The following is an 18,762-nucleotide window of genomic DNA, read 5'->3' on the forward strand; positions in this document are numbered from 1 at the left end:
AATCCTGTTGCTCCAGGGACTGGCTGACCACTATCCCTAACCTTGCTTTCTCTAAAACATGCATGGCTTTGGGTAAAAGCATCTGCTAAATAACTGAAATGTAATGCAAATATAAAAGACATCCATCAAAGAACAAACAGCATCGTGTATCAGTCAGGAGATTCACACCGGCCCTATGTGGACACCCCTGTCACTCAGGCATCATGAGAGCCTGATGTCAGACCTGCGTGTGGGCGGCAGTGGAACGGGCCCACAGCCACCTGAGCCCCACCGCCTCGTGTGCACGATCCCTTGATTATTGATGGGCATGTCATGCTGAATGACCCTTTCCCTCTTTCCATCCGAGTGAATGACCCTTTTCCTCCCCCTTTTCCATTCAGCCTTCCTCGGTCACCCCCCCCCCCCACCCCAACCCCCCTGGGCCCACCTGCACTGGGCTTAAAAATTCCAAAACAAAATGAGAGAATATGACCATAAACGACTGGAGTCATGGTTGAGTTGCCGATTGTTAGCACAGATTGGCAGTGTATATTTGGCGTGTATGTTTATGTCCGTGTCCATCTACAAAAAAGACGGGGGGGGGGGGGGGTGACTTTGCTCACATTCATTGACGTTTTGATGAATTCGTGCCTCTCTGCAGATGGGGACGGCTCGCAGGACCACCTGCTGCCAGTGTGTCACGACTCAGCGTGTAAGAAAAGCGTCATCTACCTCTCCAAGCCCGGGGACAATCAGGTGAGTCGCCATGACCTCACAGGGGAGTGCTGGCTTATTGGGGTTAAAGGTCATGGGGAAGGTCAGAGGTCATCCGGGTTCATGGGTGTGGCAGACATACCTGAACGTCTCCTTCCTAAATGGGTAAGAAATGTACAGATGTGTGATTTCCCTGGGCCACGTCAACCTGCATGTAGACTTTTTGGCCACTTTGAAATGCTGGAGGAAAAGGAGGTTTTCAGTGTCGGGAGACAGATGCACCCTCACTTCCCTGGCTTTGGGTGGCGCCCAATGGCAAAGAGGCCAGGTGTAGGGCCGTGTGAGTGGCTGGCTCCAGCTAGTTCTGGATCATTCCTTCTGCAGGCCATGTGCCAGAGTGTCTGGGTTTCCAAGAGTAAGATAAAATCAGACTGAAGAGTCACATGGTATGTGGTGAGGAGAGGGACTTATCCTCGCCATTTCGTGCCTCCAGGCGCCTGTGTTCAGATCCACTTGCCCGCTTTTTAATCAGGCCCCCGAAGCCAATTAGCAGGAGCCGAAAGCATTTGTCTTTGAGCTTGTTGACCGCGGCTAATGGCTCCCACTCCGATCCCGTAACGTCAGCGAGATGGAGAGATCTGGCTGGTCACTCCAGCAGCTGTCCCTGATTGTGATTACATTTAACTTGAAGACAGGGTTTCTGCTGTGATTGAGGACCTTAATCCCCTGTGAGCTGGCCCAGTACACAGGGGCATCTTTACGAGATGTCTTTACGTTACTTGGGCCGGCCCCCACACAGACCTAAGCAGTCCCTGGCATGTGGGGGAGGCGATGACAGAAACCAGGTATGGTGACGGTAAATCTTGTCAACTGCATAGGGGTGGCAACAGTAAAAGTGTTGACTGGGGGGAGTGTTGAGGTCTGAGCCAGTCCGAGTCGGTGTCTTGGGGCGGTCCGAAATCCCCGGGAGGCAGAGGTGGAGCTGCATCTTATTTCACCTTCATTTCCTTTCCGTCAGCTGCAGAATAGCATTCCTGTATTGCTCTTCACTTGATAATATCCGCTGCTCTTTTTGGTCTTCTCTTTTCAAGGCACACAAAGGATGCTTTCTCCCCTCCCCATCTTCATGCCCCTGCCCCCCCCAACCCCGACCCCAATCACCCCACGTTAGGGTCAAGTTAGTAATTTTTCACTTCCAGCTTAAAAATCTGTTCTTCTCCAAATGTAAATATTTTGAGTAGATACCTCAATACCTCATGGGCAGTCCCTGGCTGCCATGGGTAATGTGTGTGTGCGTGCCCTGCCGTGTGCCCCCGCGTGTGTGCACGTATGTTCGCGTGTCAGATATCGAGGCCTGCGGACAGCAGATGGCGTCATCCCGGGGAAGGTCAGGACAGCTCGAACCAGAGAAACGGGATGGAATTGTAGGTTATCTCCAAGGTGACGTGTAGGCGCAGTGATGCGTGAGTCAACGTCACATCATCCAGATACCCTGTTTGCCTGTGGGGGTATGACAGGCCATGGGGGTGGGGCAGGGGTAGCAGTGGGGGCTGATGGAACGGGCAGTAGTAGAGGAAGCATGTTATCGGTTACCTCCCTCCTGAACCCAGGCCAAAGGGGTAGGGGGCTTTGGCAGGGTCCCGCCATTGCCGATTTGCCCGTTTGCCGAGCCCCGGTCCATCCTGTCAGCGCCGGTGGGGGTCACATTAGCACTGGAGCACGTCGGTACGGTGATGGCGCCGATGTTCATTTGGCAGGACGGGAGGAGCTGTCAGAACACAGCACGGCAGAACCGAGGGGTCAGCTCGTCACACAGAGTTACCAGCACGTGGCTGGGATCGCAGATGCGTTCACTCTGGTGTGTATGGGGGGGTGTATATATATATATATATATATATATATATATATATATATATATATATATATATATATATATCTGTGTGTATGCATATATATATATAAATATAAACTATATATATGTTTATATATATAAACATTGTGAATGTATGTGATAAAAACTTGTTATTTTGACCTTGTGGGGACATTTTGTCAGTCCCGATAAGGGGGACCTCAATTTCATAAAAATCGGTGACTGCAATCAAAAAACTGAAATATGCCGAAAGTATTTTGTTTGGTTAGGTTATTGTATTTTGTTTGGTGACTTATAGTTAGGGTTAGGGTTAGGGCTGGGTTGGGCTTACAGTTGGTGTAGCTGTGGTTAGGGTTATGCCGGTAAAAATGAACAATGATACACATACCTAATCTGTGTGTGTGTGTGTGTGTGTGTGTGTTTGTGCGGTTACCTGCTAATGTGTTTTCCTCTATGGTTCTGATCCTGTACATGATGTTGTCCTGCATTTCCGTGTGCCTGTTTACTCATGGTATTATGTCTCTGAGCTTTTTCCCCCTATGTGTATGTTCCTGTATGCGATGTTGTCCTGCATTTCTGTCTGTCTGTTTACTCTCGGTTTTATGTCTCTGTGAGCCTTTCCCCCCCTCCGTGTGCTTGTGTTCCTCTACGTGATGCTGTCCTGCCTTTCTCTGTGCCTGTTTACTTGTGGTTTTACGGCCCTGTGTATGTACACGACTCTGTTTGTGTTTTTCTCTGTAAGTACATTTCCCACACCCAGGCCTGTCCTTGTGTGATCCGTCACTGTGACGCCAGGTTGGTTATTCTCAGATCTCCCTTGTTTCCACCGTCATTCCTGTAATATTAACGAAGAGAACTCAGCCATAGTTCAGCTCCGGTGCTCCGTGTCAGCATTAATAAAAGATCCGTTTTAAAGTAGTGCTTTTTAAATGATTTACTTATTCGTTAGCCCCGTGGCAGGCTCAGCTGTCTGTGACACCCCAGACTCCCCTCTCAAAGGCTCGAGATCAGCATGCGTCCCGCTCATTAGCGCCCCTCCCAGGCCAAACGGCTTTTTTACAGAGTAAGGAACGTCTAGGTATCGAACAGACAAGGGCATTGTTGATTGGAAGGGGACAGTGCTGCTTCGGTTTTGTTGGACCTATGGCCCAAATTAGACAAATTAGACAATTTGTCTTGAGTTGGAACTATACACAGTAGCGAACCAAAGGCTATTCTGCTGTAGAGCCCAGATGAAAATGGCATTTGTAATTCAAAAATCCATCTATTCCTTCAGTTCTCCATTCATCCATCCATTGTTCTCATAACTGCTTATCCTGTTCAGGGTCAGGGATCCCTACAATGCCAACGTTCTGTGGATACATTTCCCTGGGGAGATCATAAGCGCAGCAGTGATTTAGCATTAGCCGCTAAAAGGCCACTCCCCTAGCTGGGCATGGCTCTCTCAGAGAGGGGCTGACGTGAGCCCCCCCCCACCCCGTGCAGCCTGTCAGCGCCCGTAATTTAAATCTCCCTGCCTAATGATCCGCACTTCATGTCACGTCAACAGCGGCAGGATCTGCTTACGCCGTTTTCCTGACGATTTAATAAACGATTGGGTAAAAAGGGGATCCTTATGGGAGGGGGGGGTCCTCGGGGTTTTGCATTCCTGTTGCTCCCCCCTCCCGCTGGAGATCCCACTCTGCCTTGGCAATGGGAAAATGGGAAGCTTGGGAAGTACGATTAGCAGAGTCTGTATGCGATAGGGACATAGCCTGGCTCTCAGGTGTCTCACATGTGCAGACTGAAGGGGGTGCCATAAACGCTGCCCACCGTCCGTCCCCCTTCTGCTGATCCTTTTCTCTCACCCACGGCAGCGCGTACCAGACACCTGGTTCAGCCTACATCCTTCCGTGGATGTGTCAGCATCTCTCCTCCAGTCCATCTGCAGCACTTTCTCCATGACGACGCGCATTATATTATTCAGCTTAACTGACCTGCCGTGACACATTCACCCACTCTCCTATCCGCTCTATCCCACACTTTTCTCATTCACACATCCTCTACTGAATTAAGTGCACACTGGCCCATGCACACCCGCATGTGTTCCTGGATGTCTGCTAGCCCTCTCTGAGTAACCATCCCTGAAACGGTGAAGACCTGGCGGCCTCTCCACACCACCTACGTTTGAGGACTCGTGAGATCGCCGTCCCAACTACCCGAACTCCTCTGGGCCTCATTCTCAGACTCTCAATCTGATCACGTCCGTGACGGTAACGCTGTGCGCCGGGCCATGTGACTTTGCTGTGGAGAGGGCCAACTGTCGATGAAGATCACGTCCTGAATAATCAAGCCATATCTTATGTGGTGTTTGTCAACAAAGCCCTGGATGGGCAGTGCCTTGGGGGTTCCTGCTCTCATTAGACTCTAAACCCACCTCAGTGCATGTTGGATGGATGGAGTACCATCTTATTTGTGACAGATTGTGAATGGTTAGGCTCGGCCTCCTAATCAAATAAAATCTTTTAACATCGAAATACTATTGTTTTCCAGGTAAATAATCGATAGCGTTTAGTCGTGGTTAATTACTCAGTCGCTCATTACTCTTAATGAAATTCGATCCTGTATCCTTTTGCGGTCTCCCCCGTAATTTATCAGCGACAAACTGCCGGACATTTGTCTCAGGGACTGGTGGGCTCACATCGATTTGCTGGGTAATCTGGAGACTTTGCGTTTGTGGATGCATGGAGAATAAGTTTTCATGATTAGTCTTCCTGATCTGCTGCTGAGTTTAATCCGCGACGATTCAGCCTGGCTTTCTGGCCTCTCTCTCACTCTCTCTCTCACTCTCTCTCTCACTCTCTCTCCGTCCCTCCCTCACTCATTGCCTCTCTCCAAAGACTGTTGGGATGTTAATGGCGGCCATGCTGTCTGGAGTGAGGATCTGACTCACGTGTGTCACCCTGTCGCTTTGATCCTCCCCCATCCAAAAAAAAGGATTATAAATAGTAAATAATAGAGGAATCAACGTCATGCTTCTGTGAGTGTAGACAGGGAATTTCCACCTGGGATCAGCCACGGTGTAGAAACAGGATTGGGGGTTGACGTCGGACCGTGGAGTTCTGCCTGAGGCCGGCTTGAGAAGCTGCCTGTCCTCAGCGCGTTAGCGTGCGTAGCCGCGGGGTGACGATCCGGTCAGCACTAGCTTTGCCGATTCTTCAGCCTCCTCTCCGCGGATCCGTCTCAGGATTCCCGTCATGATCCAAAGTGCGGTTTCTCCACGGAATAGTGCATTTAAATCAGGAAAGGATTTTTTTTTTTTTTTTTACCCAGTCCTGTTACATTTCCCAAATCTCAACTTTTGTACAGACCTCATACATTTATGTTTAATTAGCACGCTTGCTCCAGTTACCGTGAGTGGGAGTTTTATTTAATTTACCTGCCAGTATTTTCAGGTCACGTACTGTCAGGGCGCCTTGGTCGACACTTAAATTAAGAATGCTGTGTTGATGTTATACTTCCGTACATCTTTCCGCTAACGCTTCTGTCTGGTTAATTACAGTAATAAAGGGTTTTAAGAGGGGGCGTCGATTGGACTTCTCTGTGCACGCATCTGTCTCTGTCTCTCTCTCTCTCTCCTTATCTCACCATCTCGTTTATCTTCATTCCCAGCCTGGCAAAGGTGACAGGCAGCGATCAGGGTGTGCAGCGGCTCAGGCTCAGCGCTGGGGGGTGGGGTTGGGGGGGGGGCGGGGGGTGCGTTCTGTCCATCTCCCGATCTCGGGATCGCCGACCGTCTCTCTCACCCGAGCTTATTAAAGGGCCTGCGGGTCCCTCACTTACACTGGCGTGATTCACGATGTGCCTTTAATCTCTGTCAAGCGATTCACAGCATGTTGAAAGATTTAATTATCGCGTTCTACGTCTCATTTTACCCATAACAACACGACACGCTTTGGCTCTATTGGTTGGGAAATGCTGTAGGTATCATCCTCTCTTTCTTTATCCTGTTTACCGCAGGTCAACGCCGCTAACCGACAGGAAAATTACGTGAAATTAATGCAGCGGCATTACATAAGTTATATCGAATCATTTCACTTTCCGTTCATCCATTTGCTGTTCTGTTTATCCACCTGAGCATTGCAGTAGCGCGATTAGACATTTTTTTCCTTTTTTTTTTACCATGGGCTGTTTCACAGCTGGCAGTTTTACACCTGCCCATGTACACAGTTTGAGGTTCAGCAGTACAGCACAGTTTTTGTGTGGTGTAATGTGACAGACCCTGCTATCTTTAACCGCTAAGCCTCCTGGTGGTAATATACCACTTCATTGTTCTGAGTATTTTAATTTTATTAATCTATTTATTTATTTGCTTATGGCTATAATAATGGTCATAAAAGCTGGTAATTCCAGTGCCTTTTAAAACAACACCATTTGAGCAGAATGTCGGTGCTGCAAATTTTCGCCAAGAATGAAACAATGTAAAATTTGTACTGTAAAATTGGTCAAGTTTTGTACTGAATACCAAACAAGTAAATTCAGCCAAGGTGTCTTAAGTGTGAAACATAACGATGATCTTTGTTGTGTGTCTGTTTAAGCACAAAGGCGACCAGAAGCTTCTAATAAAGGGAAAGTGCGTTCCCTGACCCCATGTGTGACGCTAATGCCAGGTCCCGCCTCCCTCACACGCCTTACCCCCCTCATTCCTGAGCAGATGCCGCGTTTTCCCAAGCACCTTGCAAATGGGGGGGGGGCTCTTGCGGAGTAGACGCCCACGGATCAGCTCTCGGACGTTTCCTTGTTCTGCTAATCCAGAAAAGAAAGAAAGATCCTTTGCTCCTTTCGGCGATGCTGAGGTCGAGCCGCGGGAATGTGTCTGTCTCTGAGTGGGGGTGCACAGGCTTGTCATATTGATTAAATGCCATCAGCACCTTCCTTATAGAACACGATGGAGGGAATGGGGTCAAATCCCTGTTCACCAGAGTGGGGGGCGGGGGGGGGGGATCTCTGGCAGCTAAGTATCTATTTCCTGCGCACAACCCCACCCCACGGCTGAGTTTGCATTCTGTAGACTTGCTGCATCAGAACCATGGTGTTGAGTAACGTCAAATCTGCAGTGTTGTGGGGGGGGGGGGGGCAGGCAGTGCTGATTCTGTGTAACCGTCAGACAGACGCCCTCCACTGGCTTCCCAAAGTCTTCTCCCTCAGTTCTCTCCCTAATCCCCTCTGTCAGTGCAAATGCGACTGGATTTCTGGGGTTTTGGATGTAGTTACCCGTAGTACCCCCCCCCCCCACACCCGGCACCTTGAGCCAGCAGTACTGTAAATCTGCAAGTCTGCTGCGTAATATCATTAATGTGTGCCTGACTGTGGCCAAAAGAGCAGCATTTCAGGTCACATTTTTTAAACTCTAATGCACCCTCAGCAGTCGATGCTCAAACACACTGGGCTCAGAGCTGCTGTATCATCATGTGATATCACTTTGGAGCTTTCCAGTCAAGGGCTTTTAATTATGTAGGAATAAATCTCTAATCACTGAAAAATGGCGCCAATTGTAGCCAAAACTAGTAGACTTTTTAATTATCCATGGAGCAGTAGAAGAAAAATATTGAAAGCAAAGGAGTGTTTGAAAAACAACATTTGTGAAGATGTTTCCGATAATGAACAAGTTATAGGGGAATTATTTACATATGATGGCAATATAAAATTATGCAGGTTTCAGAAAATGGGGGAAACTGTTTTTTAGACAAATTATTTATAATACTGCAGAATATCGCAGCCTTCTTCTTGTCTGATTAGAACAAGGATACCTTACTCATGGTGGGGAGATCGGACAGTTTTCTAATTTCCCAACTTGCTCTCTGTGAGAGACAAAGACACCCATAAATACAGGTGAGAGGAAGCTTTGAGTTCAGAGTAGCGCTGGTCAGAGCCCAGGTGACACCTTAGGAAAGATTAACCGAGGAGTGAAATTGGTTTGCTAAGACACAGCCCCTCAGGAGATAGCACCTTCGGTGACTGCCTGTTATCTAATGGGTTGACCGACATTGGGTCAGAACACAAGGTCAGTCAACACAAGGTGGAGTTAAAGGCTCAAGGGTCCAATGGTGAAACGCCAACCAAGGGATTCAAACCCATGACCTTCCGGACACCGATCCCCAATTCACTACTCACCGCCTCTATGGGCCATCAAATAGAAGAGCTTAGGAAACCTACGGCCCCATGGCTTGTACCTGTGATGATGGTTCTCCCCTCTCAGGACCTCGAGCACTGTCCTACAGGATCATCAGCAGGTTGAGTTATGGCTCTCCTGGGCCATTTTTGCATGATGGGGGGGGGTTAGTGTTCGATGATGGTTTGATGTTGGCGCTCCGTAGCTCTGGAGCAGCTGAAGGACCAGCAGAGCCTCCCCCCCTCCAATATATCTCCCCTTCCCTTTTTGGCCAGACGTCCCATTTAACGGCTTGCAGACTGATCGCCAGTCTCTGGCGTTCCCGTGACGATGCAGCTGTTGAACCTTTGGGAGAAAAGCGGTGTGTGTTTATTAAAGAAAGCTGTCGTCCGTGCGAGCGAGCGAGCGAGAGAGTGAGCGAGTGAGCAATCTGTAAGGATACGCCAGCCTTTTCCCCACTCTGAAAATCACATCAAAGGCCTTCTCTGTTTCTTCTTCCCTTCCATGATGATCGGCCCGCCGTCGGCTTTGTGTGACTGTAAAATGACGTCTTTGTGGTTTGTTTAAAGCTATTTTTTATCTCATGAATTTGTAGAAAAGCCACTGGGCGGTATTACACTGCTTCCCTCCCCAGTGCTCAGTGCTGCCTCTGCTGGTGACTAAATGCCATTACAGCCCAAAGTGTTAAAGTTGTTGTTCTGAATGAGACATCTGCTCACTGTATGGCTCATTACGAAGCCTGACTGGAGGTAGGAAATGATTGCATTAAGGTCAAGATTTTGGGGATTTCTGCTAAGCCATCCTGCCCAGTTTTGAAATAACCTTTTGTGCAGTGTTATCATTATGCAGGCATCATGAAGGATGGATTGACACTTAACTTGATTAGCAAACACTTTTATCTAATGTGATGCACACTTTTGAGAATGCAGGGTCAGTCTGGACCAATTGGGGCTTAAGGGCCTTATTCAAGGGCCCAGTGGTCAAATTACTCTGCTGACCTTGGGATCTGAAACAATGCCCTTCTGATTTTAGGGATAGAATTCTAACCCGCTGAGTCACACAGTGCCCCCATATTGTAGTAGATTGAGCTGCCACACCTGTATACATTCACACATCAACATTTCCTCCATGTTTTCATGCGCAGTGGCTGCCCATCCTGACGGATTTCCAGCGGAGGGATACGCTGTGGGGCTTCGTCCCTCTCCCGTCCGAGTTGCGGCTCCCCATCACCCTCCACCTTGGGGACTATAACCTGGACGGCTTCCCGGATGCACTGGCTGTCCTGAAGAACACCAGCGGGAAGTGAGTGCACGACCCACGGCCAAGGCCGCCATCCTCTCACTTCCTGTCTAAACGTGTAGAAGAATATAGGATCGTCAAGTTCTCGTCAAGCTAGTCCCACCTCCTCCCTGATCATTCCCCGGCAGCCTAGTATTGCTTATTATTATATCGTCACTTTACTCTGGTTTATTACTGACCGCACCCAGAGTGTTAAGGTTCAGATGTCGGTGCAGTTCCATGTGCAGGCCCCTAACTCTCACCTGTGCTGTGTGGAGGTCACATCTCTACCCCCATCATAACCACGCTCAGCAGTTTGTAGCACGACACCAGCGCTACCTCCAGAGCCAGAGTTTAAGACCCGACCAGCCTATTGACGAGCAGCGGGGGAGGGGAAGTAGGTGATCAGTCTCCTTGAACTGCTCTCAGGTCGGTAGAATGGAGGAGCTTTCCCTCCTTCAGCTGCTTACATGCTGCAATCTAACCGTAAACATGAATCGTACCCTTCAGACCGGGAAGACTCTCATTAACCTTTCTTTAAACCCTGCTAGGTTGCTAAATCTGATTTCAGAGCAGGCCCCTATGTGTCACACTCAGCCTGTTGCCTGGGGCGATTCTAGGAATGTTTTAAAGTGGGGTGCATTACAGGGGGCAATAATTGATACAGAGGGGCCAACGTTATCATTAGCCAATGATATGGATTGAATCAGCAAGTGACAAGTGAGGGGGTACTCTGGGAGCCAATCAGCTTTAAGCTGGGGCCAGTGCCCATGTGGCCCCGCCCCTTCGTACACTACTGCCTGCTGTTCTCGCTATCTTACCTACGAGTGACAGTCTTCACACATACCTGAAGTGCTTATAAAATATTTGCCATAAGGTGTGAGCGTGCTGTTCCTCCCTCCAGCTCTTCCACTAATCACGCCCTCCCCAACTTCCCTCTTAATGGACGCTGGCCCTATTTATACACAAGTAACGCCTCGTCGCATTAAAGCCATTCTCCCCGTCTCCATCTTTGGAGTGGCTGATTACAGTTTCACCTCGCAGAAGCTGCCTGGTCTGGTGCGGCTCATGCGTTCTGTTTTAGTGTGAAAATGCAGCGCTATTCATGCGCTGTGTGAACACTGCGAGTGTGTGGCTAATGAAATGCCAGTTAAATAACGATTAAATGATAATTAAAAGATTCACTGTCATCCACTATATATAATAATAATACTAATGAACTGAAATTTGCATTAAGGAGACTCGGAGGACTCACAGGAGGTGCTTGTTACAGAGTATTGTCTTGTAGAGTACTGTCTTGTTGGAGAGTACTGTCTTGTAGAGTACTGGCTTGTTGGAGAATACTGTCATGCTGCAGAGTACTGTCTTGGAGAGTACTGTCTTGTTGGAGAGTACTGTCTTGTTGGAGAGTACTGTCTTGTTGGAGAGTACTGTCTTGTTGGAGAATACTGTCATGCTGCAGAGTACTGTCTTGTAGAGTACTGTCTTGTTGGAGAGTACTGTCTTGTAGAGTACTGTCTTGTTGGAGAGTACTGTCTTGTAGAGTTATGTCTTGTTGATTACTGTCTTACTGGCTACGTGCAGATTACTGTCTTGGTGTAAATTAAGCCTGGTTCATACTTCTCCGCACACATACTAGCGGACATGTACGCTCAAACGTTTATGACGTTATTGTACACCACAAAAACAGATGATACTGCATATTATAAGGAGTATTAGTAGTTGAGATGGAAAGGAGAGCGAATAAAAGGACAAAGGCCAATGATAATAAAGGTAAAAGCCGATCCCGGCACCCACACTGCAGGCTAATGCCATTCCTTCTGCCTTCCTTGGGCCTTAGGGTCTGTCACTGTTTGTTAAATATGTTAAAATGCTTCAGTTAGTTTTGCATGTCTGTTAGCGTACTCTGTTTTGAGTGGCCTTGAAGAGAGTGATGTTTGCGGGTGTGAGGCGTGCGCCCGGAATCTTTCACCCCGCGACCGAGACCTTTCACACCCCCTTCTTCACCGACTGCATTTACCGTCATCTTGCCGTGTTCTGCAGTGACCTCATATACAGGAGAATACTGCACCCCACTTAGCCCGTGTTTTCTCGTAACCGCGCCGTTTTGTGAGGTGACCTCATATACGGGTAAATACGGCACCCCACTTCGGTGGCATTTGCTGTGGCCTAGTCATCCTCGCCATGTTCACATGGACCGTGAGCAGGTCCATCTACGCGTCTCCTTCCTGTCTGGTCGTGGTCACTACGAATGGGTGACATGGCCTGCTTTCTTACCACGTTTGCTGTCACCAGGTCTTGCTGTTACCGTTTTTATTGGAGTCCTGGGTGACACGCTGCTCATTACACGACACTGAATGTCATGGGGCTCCCCGCCATGTCAGTCTGTGAGCCGTCACGCCTTAGCGACGTGTCCCAGCCAGTCAGGCCCCCCTCGGGGTGGCTATGTGGAAGCCCACATTAAAAACACAGCGTCTCACACATGCCTGAATTTATTTTCTTGTTTATCTGCCTGTGCTTGGTTTATTTATTTTTTTCTGTTCTGAAGTCGATATTCCACAGTCCCGCTCTGGGGTCATGCTCTCGCTTGGGGTTTGTTTGCGGTGACATTTTCTAAGGCGTGATGAATAGTGAGGCTGTGGGGGCGGGGGTTTCGTTGGGGGGGCGTATTCAGCCAGATAAAGGTCTGTTGTAGTTTTTGGCCCTCAGCTGCTCAGGCCTATGCACCCCCACTTCCTCACCATGCAGTGTGTTCGAGGATATAGCCATGCGCACACACACACACACACACACACACCCACCCACTGCATGGCTGGAGCATGTCTCAATAGAGCCAAAACATAAAACAGCCCCCAAACTCCCCGCTGATCCACCTTGCTTTCGATAGAAGGCTATTGTAAAGGCAACTGTTCCCTGTCTGTCTATCTATCTGTCTGTCTGTCTGACTGACTCTCTGTCTGATTGACTGACTCTCTGTCTGATTGACTATTTGACTGTCTCTGTCTGTCTGTCAGTCTGTCTGACTTTCTGTCTGTCTATCTGACTGGCTCTCTGTCTTTGTCTCTCTGTCTGTCTATCTCTATGTCAGTCTGTCTGACTTTCAGTCTGTCTGACTTTCTGTCTGTCTCTCTGTTTGTCTCTCTCAGACTCTCTGACTGTCTGTTTGTCTGTCTCTGTCTGACTTTATGTCAGTCTTTATGTCTGTCTGTCTGTCTATCAATGAGAAGCAAAGGGTGTCTGTATTTGGGGTTTGGCAGTTATTTGGTGATCTTGCTGGGACTGACCCCATGTCGGGTCAGGAGAACATTGTGACTGCAGGGGTACAAGGGTGGCTGTTATTAATCTGACAGGCTGGACTGAGATTCCCATCCCCCCACCTCTGCGTGACTCTGCCCGCCCCAGTCGTGCTGCCCGTTTTGCACAGTGCACATCCCCCCCCCCCCAGGTCCAATAGCAGTGAGCCTTAAGCCTCTCAGCCACGCCACCTGTTTGTTGTGTTCCTCCCACCACCTCCAGACCCCCGAACCTTGCCTTGTCGCGTCACATGAAGCTGCTCTCGCCATGTTATTCACTGAGGTTCTGTCAGAGGCAGACCAGTGAGGGGGAGGGGGTGTGTACATCCCTTCGGAAGGATCACGTACCCATTCCCAAGCTGCGTGAAGCTGAACCACATGACGTCTAAAAGGCTCTCATTGGTCCATCTATCTATCCGGACACCATGTTAACTCAGACCCCCACCCCCAGTACGGTTACGTACCGGCTCTGTTGGTGTGGCCCATAGTGTTTTTGACGCCATGAGCCATCAAAAATGCCCCCCCTGCTGCTGATCTGATCCGCTCCACTAATCTGGAGTGATCTGAGTAGATCTGAGCCTCAGCACCGCGGTTATCCGAGCTTGGTCTCGCACGTCTTAAGGTTGGGGGGGTCACCTTGATGGCTTTCCAGAATCACTCCGGGCCTAATTTCCCTTGCGAGTAAGAGCTGAGATGCGGGTGAAAGGGGTGCTGCCTTTGTGGATCTTCTGCTACCCTTCCTCCCAACAGACATGCAGCCAACTGTTCCATATCACTTCAGAGAATATTGCTGTAAGGTACCAGCTGCAGTACCAAGACTCACCTCTAGAAGCCTCTCTGTTTCCCCCCATCTGCATATTTAGCGAGAGACTTTATTATTATTATCATTATTATTATTATTATTGTTTCAGAAAACCGGGTTGACTGAACGCAGTTATTTATAGATTATCTTTTTTGAACGTTGTAATGCTCGTCACTACAGCACAACAGTAATTCTTCTCCTGGGATTCGCCATTTGGATTAATCACAGCCGCATCTCCCTAACCGCTGTGCCACCTGCTGTCTCTGGTAGCATGGCGCGTCTTTGCCGCATGGTTTTAATCCCCGCTCGTCATCTTTGGATTTAGTTACGAGTAATTCGATTCCACTAGCTCCAGCAAAAAAAGATCAAATAAGAAAATAAACGATTGGTGCACTTTAATAAAAACGTCGTGGTCAATTTGTCATGTCACGTAACTCCGAACAGGGTCCCTGTCCTTATGACGTTTGTTTTTGGGCAGCTCAATTAAGCTATCTAAAACGAAGTGCTTATTTGTAATAATAAATTGAGCATTTACATCAGCGCCTAAAATGAGGAGCAGTACCTAGATGCTCATATTTCAACCTTGAGCTTCTGAGCATTTTTCCAGGGAGAGTAAAAGGTTTTGTTTTGGTGAATCACTGCAGTGGTTGTTTCTTTTTGTTGATTCCTCACCACTGCAGCCTGGATAAGGACATTTAAATGTAAAAAAGCTCCTCTCCCTTCTCCTAACACGCTGCTGGATTGATGAGAGCTAGTATCCAGATCTTTCCGTTCCGTATATCAAAGTCACTCTTGACCCCAGATAGAGATTTTCTCGATGGTGGGGATGTGGTAATCTCTCTCTGTCCGCTTACTTTGAGAGCCTGTGCCGTGTGACTGCTGGTTGCATTTCAGAAATAAACAAGCTAATTTTGGGTGGGAATTCATTCACATATGGGTCAGATCTGCCTGCTTTACTTTTCCATTAAAATGTTGATACCGGGGCATCTGCCCAAACGATTTTATATGAGTAGCAGTGATACAGAATTCCACTTTAATAAATATCAAATATTATACTAAATTCAATGCTTACTCAGACTTGTCCTTCTGGCTCTGCAGGGAATTCTGGGATGCATCTGCTTAAAAGCGCAACCCGCGTGAGGAAAAGCTTGAGCGCATTAGGGGGGTTCGTTTTTCTGCATCCATGAATCGCTGAGGGCAGCTGGACCTCCTGTGGTCCCTGGACTAGACCCGATTCCTCTGCTCCCTGCCCTGGGTGGGTGGGTGGGGGGGCCTTTGTTAATTGTGAGACATAGCTTGCCTCACCCCCACCCCACTATAAATCTGAAATAAAAATAAGCAAACAGCCACTCTGTCAGCACCTGTCGATTCCCTCCCTTCTTTCTCTCCTTTCTTCTTATCTCCCTTTCTCTCCCTGTCTTGCTCTCACGCTGGGCCCACTGCATGCGAAACGTGTTACGGTTGTTATAGTTACCGTGCCGTTACACCCCCCCCCCACCCCCATCCCCATCCCCTAGCACATCGTGGGAGCTTCCAGATTTCCATTAGCGACCGCTAATAGAGCTTGTCACTGAAAGCTGTCGGGCCGCATGGAGGAGAGCCGTCCCGGCTCAGCGGCAGGTGTATACTGCAGATCCCCCCCCGAAAACCTTCCCCCACCCCCTTTCAAGGATGATGGGCATCGGCTGCAAACAAAACCCCGCCTCCCTGAACATCAAAATCTTCGCTAATGCTTTAACCATCACATGTGTTCTCTGAGGAACACGAACGGGTGCGACTAATGGTGCCGATTCTGTCCTCTCACCCATCCTCATCCGGCATGTCAGTTGCTTTGATGATATACACAATGGACTCTCAGTTATCCCATCATGCAAAGCAGGGTCGCTTCTGAAATGACTGGGGAACAAACGAGCTGGCCGGCCTCAGCTAGGCTGCTCCCGGTGAGGGGGGATGGATCCAGTTAGCGTGAGAGAGGCGAGCTCCCTGCAGATGGTGTGAAAAGGGCTCCCACCTTCCGGCTTCTCTCCGCTGCCCAGTTTGGCATCTCCTGATGGAGGTCAGCCATTATCTATCCCATTGCTTTTTATGGAGATGCTTGCCTCCCATCCTGAGACACCTGCTCCCCAGGACCCCTGGGATCCCCTGGGACTCAGGAGCATAAATGTCATCCCCAGGGGGCTCGAGCCCCGGTCACGTGGCTGAAATGCAAGGAGGGATGCAAAAGGGGGAGTCCGGAGTGGGATTACACAAGGGAGCCAGTTATGGTGCACGTCGAGGAGCCTTGAGGTTTCCAAAGGCAGGAATGAAGGGAAAGGGAGCAGTGGGAATTAAACAGAGGATGGACCAGACAGCGCCCCCTCATGGAGCGGAGGACATCTTTACTCTTTTACTACCCGAGAGCCATTTCATTTAGTGAATAAAGGTTCATTAATTAGGGCCTAATATCAGAGTAACCTGGGTGTAAGTTCCCCCCATCCTGCCCGGTCCGCTTCACCAAACCCACAGCCTGGAATAACCTTGTCCTTCCTGTCTGGCAGGCCTCCTCTTCCAGGACCCCGGCGGCTGCCCTTTATGCCGTGTTTGTTTGCCCGTCTTGAAACCTCAGTGAGGTAGAGTGCCGTTGCTAGGCGATGCATCTCGCGGCCCATGCATTCGTCTGCTCGTGTGTGCATGCGTGCGTAGCCAGCAACAGCCTCCTTTTCTCAGGGATTGGCACACTTCCCACAATTTTCCTAGCCGTATGGAGTTGCCAGGCCGACTGTAGACGCACATCTGCGAGGGGCTTGCCCTGGTCCCGCCTCCCCAGTGCTTTCACCACCCAGAAATTCCTCCTATCCTCAGATGTGTTCCTGCTCTGATTTCCAAGAGGCACCGACCACTGGATGCAGGCCATCGCTTGTATCTGATTGTCCGGGCTTTCAGCGGAGGGACAGGTGTTTCTGATTTCATGCATTCGACAGGGGGCGCGCTCCGTGTGGGAATGCTGGGGTGCCCTGCGCCTCCCTTCATTTACTGTCTGCTTGTGGAGCCTGTCGTCAGAGGCAGCTCGAGTGGGCTGAACTGCCCCAGCACCGTCTCCACCTCCCCAGAGTACCCGTAAATGCCCACCCCCACCCTTTTGCATTGTGAGGGGGTATGAAGCATCAGTCTGGGGGAGAGTCTGACCCCTTCCGTGCCCCCCTCCCCAGTCACTGAGGTCTGGGGTCTAAAGTGGCCAATTAGCGTCCGGCCACCGACTGCGTTGACACAGCAGGACATAGTTGTGGCTTCAACCAGCAGAGAGAGTGAGAGAGAGAGAACAGGAATAAAAGATAGAGGGAGAGAGAAAGAGACAGAACGGGCTGTAGTAATGCGTCACTGGGCCGCCGTGGCGAGGTCTCATTGGACACATGTACACCTCCTCTGTGCTTCCAGTATTAATAACAAGACACTGCGGGCTCCCCTAGGAGTAAACTGCAGGGGGCGCTGTTAACGGCTTCCTTTGGGAGCACCCTCGGCCCAGGTGTGTGTGTGCACGTTTGCATTAGTGTGTGTGGGAGGGACCAGTCCTTTGAACTCCCCAAACCTAGTAATAATTTTGTGTGTTTGTGTGTGTGGGTGATTGTACCTGTGTGTGTGTGTGTGTGTGTGTGTGTGGGTGATTGTACCTGTGTGTGTGTGTGTGTGTGTGTGTGTGTGTGTGTGTGTGTGTGTGTGTGTGTGTGCACATGCCAAGCCCCCTGTTTTTTACGTGGCACTCCTTTACTATTTTCACGCACACATTTGCCCTCTCGGACCACACCCCCTCTATCCCGAAGATGCATCCCCACCTCAAGACGGACGGAAGGGAGGATGAGAATCACATTCACGGCTCCCATCCTTTGCCGTCTAACTACTCTGGGGGTCATTGCTGAAGCGCCAAGCCATCAGACACTGTCAGAAACAGCCGGGGGGGGGGTTAGGCAGGAGTAGCGCCCCCCCCCCCGGCACATGCTTGCAAACAGAGATGGTAACTCGTCAGTCCATCCAACAGTGATCCAGTCCATGGCGATGTCCTTAATATGCTCGTACCCTCAGCTGCTGGAGCCCAGGGCTATGCAGCGGCCCTGAATAGCAGCCCCCCCCCCCCCCCCCCCTGCAGTGATCCCGACGTGACCTTCCTGGGCAATTCAATTTCAGGTCAACAGCTTCTGAAGGCCACAGGTGCCCAGGGTGAATTGGGAGGGGGGCTATGATGGGCTTTTCTTCTGCAATCTTCTCTTTCACCTTCCAGCACCCCCCTCCCCCCATGCCTGGCGTGTGTGGTGTGGTGGGGAAGGGGGGGGTGTTACATGGGAATGCGGATGCTTCCTGCTGTTTCGGTGCTGGGGCTTTAATCAGAGCAGTGCAGGATCTGAAGAGGTGGCCATGATTTCCTCTAGTCAGGAACCGAGCAGGGAGGAGGGGGACATGGGGGAACAAATGGCCAAGAGCATGCCTCTCGTGTTCTGGAATGGGCCGTCTTTGCAGATCCGCTTCCTGTAACCCGACGGGGTCTGTTTTACAGCAGAGTGATGGTTAGGGAGCTCGAGACTGAGGGGGAAATTATTTCACCTGTGTTTAATTAATATAATCCAGCTGCTAGGTCTTTATTGTAAGTGATGGCCTGCATTCCTGGTCAGATTTCTCGTGATTTCGGGGGTCTGTGTTGCATGTT

At 49.7% G+C, this 18,762-nt stretch overlaps 1 protein-coding gene across 1 annotated transcript in view; it reads left to right on the plus strand.

Moving 5' to 3' along the window:
* The window catches only part of itfg1 (integrin alpha FG-GAP repeat containing 1), an 83,043-nt gene that overhangs the window by 30,309 nt on the left and 33,972 nt on the right, over positions 1–18,762 (plus strand). The window contains exons 9-10 of the mRNA XM_049030047.1: positions 641–735; positions 9,859–10,016. Coding sequence (XP_048886004.1) covers positions 641–735; positions 9,859–10,016 — 253 coding nt within the window. The remainder of the gene's footprint in view (positions 1–640; positions 736–9,858; positions 10,017–18,762) is intronic.

This window comes from Brienomyrus brachyistius, chromosome 11 (assembly GCF_023856365.1).
Source record: "Brienomyrus brachyistius isolate T26 chromosome 11, BBRACH_0.4, whole genome shotgun sequence".
Taxonomy (NCBI): Eukaryota; Metazoa; Chordata; class Actinopteri; order Osteoglossiformes; family Mormyridae; genus Brienomyrus; species Brienomyrus brachyistius.